At 36.6% G+C, this 10,273-nt stretch overlaps 1 protein-coding gene across 1 annotated transcript; it reads right to left on the reverse strand.

The window, feature by feature from the left end:
* Positions 1-2,424: 2,424 nt before the first annotated feature.
* LOC144438948 (lysosomal Pro-X carboxypeptidase-like) lies at positions 2,425-9,931 on the reverse strand. The gene is made up of 8 exons (XM_078128177.1): positions 9,806-9,931; positions 7,246-7,344; positions 6,487-6,668; positions 6,142-6,299; positions 4,962-5,134; positions 4,456-4,620; positions 3,457-3,644; positions 2,425-2,902 (listed from the first exon to the last, which is right to left on the reverse strand). The coding sequence occupies exons 1-8, from the start codon at positions 9,914-9,916 to the stop codon at positions 2,707-2,709; spliced, it is 1,272 nt and encodes a 423-aa protein (XP_077984303.1). The 5' UTR covers positions 9,917-9,931; the 3' UTR covers positions 2,425-2,706.
* Between the last annotated feature and the right edge of the window lie 342 nt (positions 9,932-10,273).

The raw sequence follows: 10,273 nt of genomic DNA on the forward strand, positions 1-10,273 counted from the left end.
ACATTTGTGTGTGATGAAAATTGTAGCAGTCACACCACTACAATCGATACAATGTAAAAACTTGATCGTAAATGCATAAAAATACTACCCAAAACCCAGCACTGTATATACCATATTAGAAGTACATTTGAATCATTGCTTATCAACATCTCATTTAGTAAGTACAGAACCTGTTATCATTGAAGGCGTGAAAGTTTTCAAAATTTGGCTAGAAGTGCGAAAATGAAGTTCAGCAATCGCATCGACGCCAGACTCCCAATGAACGAAGTTCATTCATTGAGCTTGTGTGACCGTTGTGCATCGTCCCTTTGGTAGATTGCTTCCCCAGAAAGAACCATAGAGAATATATTGTTCATGATTCAAGAGTATTAGGACAGTACAATATAGTTACTTTGGAATAGTAAATTAGAAATGAATGTGATGTTTCAGTCAATCTACTATGGACCCTGATCATGCAATGGTGTAACTATTCAGCGTTATTGTCTCACTCCATAGTAGACAAAGTCAAATTCATTTCCAATGTACTGTTCCAAAGTAACAATAATTTAGTAAAATTACTGTCCAATGGTACTAACCAACCTTCCATCCATAGAGGATTAATGTCTGGCATCACGAGTGTCAATATTCATTGTCAAACTGTGATAGATCTAGAGTGTATTTGTTTACAATTGTGATGGAAGACAAGATAAGTATCATCTTTTGACTCTTTCTCGTTTCATATTTGGAATGAAATACCAGTCGAATCGTAACTGACAATATAACTGTATTCATTTATTTATGTTAAGGTATTTAGTTGTTCAAGTGTTTGTGTTCATTTTTTTTTTCAACAGTAAAATTTGTTATTCTATACAAAATTTGCCTGTATAGTGGTGTGTGTGTGTGTGTGTGTGTCGCACACTAGTCTGTTGGTCTTTGCAATTATCAACTGGCTAGTAAAATTGACAGTCATCCGTGAGAGAGACAAGTTTTGAACATAATAGTTGGTGAATTCTTCAAGAACATTCATTATTTTAAAACATTTACAGCTAAATACAAATCCGTGACATTAGGTTCTAGATTTCTTTAAAGAACAAAACATTAAAGATGAATACATGTAAGTGTCTTTGGATACCATTTCAGTGAAATTAGCCATATGACACTGTGTGGTCTTGGAGATCAATGACTTTTGTTGACATCCATTCTACATAACATCACATAAATTGCTCTCTCTTTTCTGTAAGGCAGGATTACTTTTAGTTTTGATTTGTGTTGATATCTGTACTGGGCCTTCTCATTTGCTATAATTCTACTAGTAATTGGTCCAAGCTGGTATATTAAATCAGTTTTGCCAGCATTACAGTAAAATCGCAGTCTTTCCAGTTATGAAAATTGGCTTTTTTACCCCAGTATTGCTGATGCTGACATTCTCCTGTACAACTTTGTCACCAAAAGATATATATATACACGGTCATCTGCTTATAGAAAACACTTCAGTTACATTGCACATTTCACTACTTCATGTAAAATGACATCAACTGTGTTGCATAGTCATATATATCTATTATGCCTTCGCTGTTGGTCAGCTTAGCACTTCACAAAATTATCATGGAGTTCCACTTCCACCTGTCATCTAGTCATAAAGTGATTGTGATGTATACCATTTCTACATTTTGCTTCAAGTCATTACAAAATAAAGCAACTTTGATATTAGAAATCATACATGTTACGAATCTAGACCAAAAGAATATTGTAAACACATTTATAATGTACTTTTCTTGCCATCTTCCAAAATGTCACAAAAAATAGTAAAAAAAACTGTAAATGAGAAAGATTTGGTGGCATTGCAACTTTAGTGTTTTACACATAGTACATATATGTATAATTAAATCTCTCATTTACACGTCGAGTATGAAAATCTACATCTACGTGAAAAATATTCTAAGACATTTGATGATTACATGTTCTTGAGAGGAAGACTTTAAAATACCAATGAAAGACTACATGGTATTGACTATATCTGTATATAGTATGTTGCATAGTACATTAAAAATCAAATGGGCCCAAACTGGATTCAAATATTTTTGGAGCTAAATTTTGCTGCATAGAAAGAGTCTCAGGTATGTGTGCCATATTCTATTTCACTAATGTTTATCAGGTCTTTGGCAAGACTGGTACAGCCATGACCAACACGGTCTGTGCAAGCATGTTAATTCAGACCTGATCAGAAAGGCCTCTAACAGGCTGGATTGGACAGGCCTGTCAGATCTGACCAGTCAGCACTGTAGCAGGCCAACTGACCTGTCTGGTGTGTGGCAGGCCTGAACTGTCAGGTCTGACTTGTCAAGGCTGTAGCAGGTCTGAACTGTCAGCCATAGCAAGCCAACTGATGTGGCATGTGTGTGGCAGGCCTGAACTGTCAGGTCTGACCAGTCAGCGCTGTAGCAAGCCAATTGACCTGTCAGGTGTGTGGCAGGGCTAAGCAGACAACTGACCAGTCAGGGCTAAAGCATTCCAATTGACCCGTCAGGCCTGTGCATGCACTTGACAGGTCAGTCCTATAGTGGATTTCTAACTGTAATGACACCCTCCTTCACATTAAAGTATAGAACTCTTTAGAAAAATAATACTTGGATATATATTTGGATATGTGTCAGCCTGTATAAAACGTGCATCACTGCTGGTGCTACAATGGCAACAAAACACCACACAGAACACACACCCTCTAATCTAATGTGCCTGTTGTATCCAGCTTTGTATATGTTCTTTTTCTTGTTTCCTGGCATCCAACACTGACTGGGGATCATCTTTGTCACTGGCTCTAAGATCCAAGTGATGAGCACCATCTTTTATCACTATGGCAACCAGAGATTCAGAGAGTGATTCAAGAACACCACCAGCTGACCAAGGATCAAGATTACCATTGCTACAAAGGAAAGATGAATTATTATTCATTTGAAATTACATGAATTTATCTGTAAGGCTAATATGACAAATTCTGGTTACCCATTTTGTAGTCATTTTTGATAGAAATGTCACAAGAGGGTGTCCCACACAAGGAAAAATGAGGGCTCAAATCACATGGCTGTCCATGAAGAAGTCAACAAAAAATTTGAGTTACAGAATTACTTGATTGAGAATGCCACCTACTTTTGCTGGGAAATGAGGGATTTTTTTTTATAAGAAGGTAGGCGGACCTTCACTTATCATCCAAAAGCTACTTGTGAATAGCATTCCAAGTGGCCAAACTGTGTAATCTTTTGTCTTTCTGATAACAGCTATACAGTGAAAATCTCGAGGAAGAAAGACTTTATGCAAATATTTTCACTGAAATACTGCCAGAGAAGAAAGCAGATCCCCTCATCAAATATATTTACAAATATTTTGACAAATCCCCTTTGGTATTACAATCTGGCCAGCATCAAATGATCCTTGGATCATTCATACAGGGGGAGACAAGGTGTAATCCAACCTGCTTACCTGAATACAATGTTACTAGCTGCCTTGATATCTTTTCCACCATACTGAACTGCTATCCAGTTCTTCCTAGGAGTGATACCCCAAGACTTGTGACAGTTTTTGGCAAATGTGTCAAAGTCCCATGTAGATGGTGGAAACATGTCATGGACACCATCTGAACATACAGGCATCACCATCTCAGTGCATGCCTGCAAGGTCAAAGGTCATCAAACTCAGAGGAAGAATACATGATCTTGTCAAGTCATTTATCTATGGCAAGTAAGCTGTCAATCACTTGTACAATTTACTTACAGTTAGACATCACACTTTTCAGAATGTTAACTTGTTTGAATTCCTAACAGACTACTATGTTTGGGCATAGAGCCATAGGAATTAAATTAACCCACAGACTTAGGCTATATGGATTGACATACTGGCAAGACAGGCATTCTGGCAAACGTCACTGTCCCACCAGATAGCCAAGTCTTTGTTCTAGAATTAAAATCTGGAACAGTCTACCTTCGTGTATTCGTAATGTCAGCTCTTTGCAACTTTTTAAGAAAAGTGTTAAAGCTTTTATGTATGAGAAATTGTATGAATTGGAAGAAAGTGAGTTCGTTTATTTACTGTAGGCTGGCCTCGCTCCATATGTAGTAGCCGGGTCAGTCAGTTTTTTTAGTATATTCTGTCTGCTATGTACTGGTTTTTTTTTTCGTCGTTTTTTATGCTATGTAATGTTTCATGTTGGAGGACCACAATGGAAATAAGTTGTTAAAACTTTTTTGTGTTATCCTCGGCAAAGGTATTCCATGCTGTATTTGTTTGTTTGTGTTATTTCCGTTTTTGTTTTTTTGTTTCGTGAATATTTTTTGCCAAATAAAATCAAATCAAATCAAATTAGAAAGAATTAACACCCCATCCCTCATACAGATAGACAATGCCCCCATACAGATAGACAGACCCCCCCCCCCCCTCCGATACATCAAAAGCTACATTTATATTAGATTTCGTAAACTTTACCTGGAAACCCCAGAATAAATCACCAAGACTTGATACAGCAGTCTGTGAGGTATTAAGGCAGGTAGCTTGACCAGTATAATTATAATACACCAATACACCCTTGGCAATATTACTAAGTAGTTCTTTATCAGCCACACTGCTATCGGACATGTGAGAACAAACCACCTACAGATGAAAACACACAAACACATCAGATAAAGACATGCAGCGAAGTAAGTGAAACTAGGGAGAGAAATGGCTTTTAACATCAATTTTAGATTTACAATAAAATCATCTATGAGCTAGATTATATTAATTTGTATTCAATGGATTCAATGACCTCATTTGACACCAAAGGACTAAAAAATACACAAGGGCAGCACATATACATGTAGTGAAGTAGGGGAGTAGCCCCCACCCCCACCCCCACCCCCCCACCCCCCACCTGGTAGAGTGGGGAGGGCTACTGTGTTTTAGGGACGTATATCAACAACTCTACACTTCTTTTGAAATAGGAGTATAGATACCTTGATTGGCCATGCAGGAAGGGGTTCTAAAAATGACGCTGGATATGGGTAGTCCACCATTGCTAAGTTAAACCAGGTATCTGATAACCAAGATGATAAAACATCTACATCTGCTGGTGTCTTCAGTGGGTCACAAAGATGGAAGGTTGTACTTAACCATTCACGATCTTTAGCTGTGTTTGAAATAAGAATACAGTGTACCATGTGTGAAAGTCTAATAGTACAAGATGGAACAAAGTAAATAAAACCAAATTTTATGCAAATATATATTTAATATATGCAAATTATTTTAGGCTTGTTTGAAAAGATTTGTCCTGTAAGTATGAGGTATTTCCCACTGCAATGATAAGTCACCCTGAATGCTAGGAGTTATCTCAGACATTTTGGTGTAGTATAAAGTTATCATTTATCTAAAGCTTATTGTATGCTCTCCAGGGAGTTGAGAAAGTATAAGTTGTTGTGCCATTGCAGGTCTGTGCCAGGGGTAATAATTCTAAAGTACTTTGAGCATGGTGTGGAAAAGCATTGTATGAAAAACAGCCATTATTATTGTTGATCATTGCCATTAAGCAAGCATTGCAAGTAGCAATGTGATTGAAGACTAGGGTTTCAATCCCAGGTTCTAATATTTGTATTATCTTATATCAGTAAAGCTATAAGGGACGATTGCACAATGTCGCACAGGGGGAAGGGAGTCTGGCATCAATGCGATTGCTGAACTTCATTTTTGCACTTCTAACCACGTTTCGGAAACTTTCACATTTTCAATGATAAAAACTTCTGTATTTACTACTGATATGGGATAAAAATTTTACCCCTAAAGTGAGATACAGTGCTGGGTTTCCGGTAGTATTTTGATGTGTTTACCATCATCTCAGTAAACAGGTTCATAAGGTTGGAACTTCATGTTTACCATAAAATATTTCTACATTGCATCGATCGTGGTTTACATCATATATAGACGTGTGATGTTGCACTTGTGAATATTCGCTTAAGGGGAGGGGGTGATGTCCTAAATGAACGATGTTCGCTTGTTGAGCTTGTGTGACATTGTGCAATCGTACCTAAGATTACATTAGGATCACTCTGTTGTTTAGGATCCACTTTTCCTATATCTCTGTCAGTCAACTGTTTTTCAAACCTAAAGTAATCCTAATCTAAACTTGATCATAATGTGTACCTGCATTCTTCATTTTATTTAACACATCCCAGGACTTGCCAATAGTCTTAGAACATTCTGGTCCAGCGTTTGTGAAGTCCTGTGTTACAATATGCATAGAACCACCACAGTCAAACAAACCAGGAAATTGCCAGATTGGTGCTGATGCAGCTAATGCCCTGTGTTACCATAGAAATAGAAATAACAAGACTTTATCAGACATAGGCCCCAACATTTTACATATTCCTAAGGTTTTGTCTGCAATATAAAACATGTACATGAGGGGAAAGTGCAACAAGTTCACTTATCTGTGATTCACAATTTATAGGATATTACACAAGTAAGAGAAAGAGAGTGTAAATTTACCCGGCTACTATGTTTGGATACTTCATTCTAAACCAGGCTGCTAGCATACCACCGTAGGAACCACCAAATGCAATGACAGGAGTATTTTCTGCACCAACTACTGTAGATTTGATATGACGTACCAGAGTGGCAAAGTCAGCCAAGGCTTGTTCCGATGTTAAGTAACCAATACGTCCAGGATCCTGGTAGTGTTAAAAACACAAAACAGATGAAGGTTACTTTAAAACAGTTACCTTTTCTTTTCCCTGTTTAACATCATCACCCCCCCCCACACACACACACACACACACACACACACACACACACACCCCAGATCAGATCCATATTTGTGATTCCTGACCAAATTTTATTCACTTCTAGTAGTACATGAAAAGTAAAATGTTTATGTCAGATCATGAATGCAGTTAGTTCATGTGACCCTTACTCGAACATCAATGATGTAAAAAATTCATTTGCATATTTTCAGTAATTTATCTGTACTTCCACTGATTCGAATATTGTCATTACAAACAGAATTGTTTACAGAGAATGGTTACCATTCTAAAACAAGTCTCCGAAAGTCCATATGTGTTGTGACAAGACTGGACAAACTTGTCACCAGGGTGACAGCGCTAAAGACTTGTCGCCATGGTGACTGTCACAAAACAATCAACAATTCTATTGCCACTACAATGGTTTTGCTATTTTTAGCAATCAACAAACTTGTTGCCATGGTGATAGTATTGCTAAGCAACCAACCAACCCATACATGGGATTTACCTTGGAGTGATTTCCATAGGGCAGTGATTCACCATAGTATCTATGTTCTGCAAATACCAACATAGCTTTGAATTCTGGGGCAATGTCCCACATGAAGCCCTGCAATGAAAGTGAGGGAGAAATGTATCACTCTGTCAATCTGTTATCAGCTGACACACAGCCCTGGACCTTTTCATCCACAAATTGACATCTGTTATTAATTTAAAAGCCTGTACTATACTATCTATTTTTATGTCATCGATAAAAATATATTTTTCTTCAAACACTTGTCTATGAATTCACACACTGGGTAACTTCAAAAGCAGTTGGTGTTTTAGACTAGAAATGTTCCCATCATGAACTCTAATAGAAAGTAAAGAGAATAAATATTGGCTGATTACTTGCCATGGCAGCCAATGCCAAAAGCACCATAGCCGACACCATGCTTACATGGGTTGACAAAAAATACACTCTTGCCAGTGAGGGCGCCCTCACCATTGGTATGAAATAGTCTCTGGAGAGTACATTTTCTGAAGTTCAATAAGGGTCACAGTGAAAACCCTTTCCTTTGAATAAATTCACTCAAGGACACCATCACACTTAAGCACCACAAATTATGGCTCAGGTATAATAGTTGACTTATTTTGTTATTTTATCAGCTGACAAGAATGCGAATTTTAAGAATGATTGATGTGGCTCTAACAAACACATGGACATTGACAAATTGTATTTTTTACACAAAGTGACACTAATCTAGCTATTTTACCAGTGTGTTCCTGTTAGACTATCATACTCCAAAATAGAAATGGTGTAACCTCGTCTCTTATTTTTGATAAATATGGCAAAAATGACCTCTACATCCCTAGGAGTTATATAACTTGATATTTCCACATATATCAGCTGTTTCCCCTGATAATTCACTCGGCATTGTTGTATTGAAATCAATATGTTATATGTTGGAAATAAACAAGTAAGTTAGATTGCTAAGTCAAGGAACTCTTGTTCAACAGTTTGTTAACTCAAATATTGTACAGTGAGCCATTAATAAAGGCGCCTGCATATCTTTCTTCCGAGTGTTCTCTCAAATATTTCCATCATGATGTGATATCATTTCACCCATGATACCGTCACAAATAATTACCTGAATTCTTTGTACACCAGTAGATATGTTTTGTTATCATCAAAGTTCTTATCATTTTAATTATGGAATCAAGTTTAATGACATGATTGAAGTTGACGGATTTTGTTTTTAAAAAATTGAAATAAACTATTTCATATTTATTCATTGTCAAAGTCAGATATTATCTTTACGACACATCTGTAAGTCTGATAGATCCAGTCGTTGGTCCCCCTATGTAACCATTCCCTACCCTGGTTGTGAATGTATCATATAAGTGGAAATAATGACTGGATCTTTAGGCTACATATTTGTGTGACTCTCAATCTATGGTGTACTTTATAACTGGATATTGTCTAGGCCTAAAAAACAATTGTTTAGTTCCGGTTACCCGACCCCACCTAAGTTTTTCACTGCCAAGCCGAAACTTCTTTTTACATATTCAAGAAAAAAATATCAAAATCTTGAAAATATTGAAGTCTCACTAGAAATAGAGGATATGGAAACTGACATCAACTTAAAAAGTCAATACAAACAACTGTTCTTCCAATCTGTAATGGCTGTACATCTGATGGAAAGAAACCAATAACACAGAGACCATATGGAAAACAACGGAAAACATAACTACCTGAACTAACCACTCGTATATGGAAAACACGTATATAAAAAATTGAGTGTAATCGGAACCACACAATTTTTTTTAGGTCCTATTTGTAGCAGCCCAAGAAATATTCTATATGAAACAAAATACAATAGAAGTAAGAGTAGCGCACATTTATTATATCACATACTGCATCTTTGAATATGTTTAGCATGTCCAGAAAACGTAGCATGTAGTCTTGATCTAATTACACCAAAAGACAACAAGTCAATGCCACCAATTTATAGCAGCTAGAACAACCAAATGGCCAACTTGATGAAACCTAAGCTGTCTAACAGGTGAAACATTACCTACACACAATAAGACTTTTTGGTAGTGCCATCAGATCTTTTAAAACTGTATAATATGCTTATTGTGTTATTACAAAATCATGCTGTATATCTTTCATTGCCTGTATACACTGTATTATTCCACTGCCTATATGCGCTAGATATAATTTATATGTACCAGAAATTATTTGCACAGGTGCATGCACATATACTAGTGGTATTTGCGGTGCAGTGCAATACCGAAAACATTATTGCATATATACTTGCATTCAAGTGATCTACAAATGAGAACACAATCGGCCGTTCTACCAAAAGCGCATGATTGCATAGTGTCATTTTTATGGAATTTTGTTGTTTTGAAGGATAAACATATGTAATAATAACAAAACCCAAGAACTCATGCTTGCAGTGTTTTCTGTTGCACTTAATAAAGTACTGCTGGAAAAAAAGACTGCAAGCACTCGTGCAAACACCCTGAGTATGCCACACTTGTATTCACAAGTCATGGGGTTTTGTCATATAATATATACTTACTGTGTTATTACAAAACCAGGCTATATCACCTTCATTGCCTGTATAAAAAAAGATTGGACCACTAACAGGATTCCAATATTCATCAGATACCAGGTAACGTTGTGAATACATATCATCATTGTTGAAGTTAAAATGATCCACCTAGAGGTAATAAAATTGGTTTATCTCTACAATATATGTCATAGACAATTAAGGTTCAATCTGGTTTTTTTCATTAAAACTGCTAATAAATATGTTCCAATGATTGTCTATTCAGCATTTAACTGACCTTGGATATGTTTCAATCCCTCATTATCACCTTATAAAGTGTTATCTTAATATAAGGATTACATGGGATCAGTCTTCTGTTGTCTATCAAGTTTCTTCTATGGCATTATCACACAAGTACCCTTTTCACGCCTTCATTTTAATCCTAAGCTGAAGTGGCATGCAATGTTCAGATAAAAGAGAAAGTGTTGGAGAATGTAT

Source organism: Glandiceps talaboti, chromosome 8 (genome assembly GCF_964340395.1).
Source record: "Glandiceps talaboti chromosome 8, keGlaTala1.1, whole genome shotgun sequence".
NCBI classification, from domain to species: Eukaryota; Metazoa; Hemichordata; class Enteropneusta; family Spengelidae; genus Glandiceps; species Glandiceps talaboti.

Bases quoted from the DNA above. Each gene is read 5' to 3' on its own strand.
- LOC144438948 (XM_078128177.1), bottom strand. From the start codon at position 9,916: ATGTATTCACAACGTTACCTGGTATCTGATGAATATTGGAATCCTGTT. The intron at 6,669-7,245 runs GTAAATCCCATG...TAACACTACCAG, and splicing joins CCTATGGAAATCACTCCAAG to GATCCTGGACGTATTGGTTA. The intron at 2,903-3,456 runs GTAAGCAGGTTG...TTTCCTTTGTAG, and splicing joins GCTAGTAACATTGTATTCAG to CAATGGTAATCTTGATCCTT.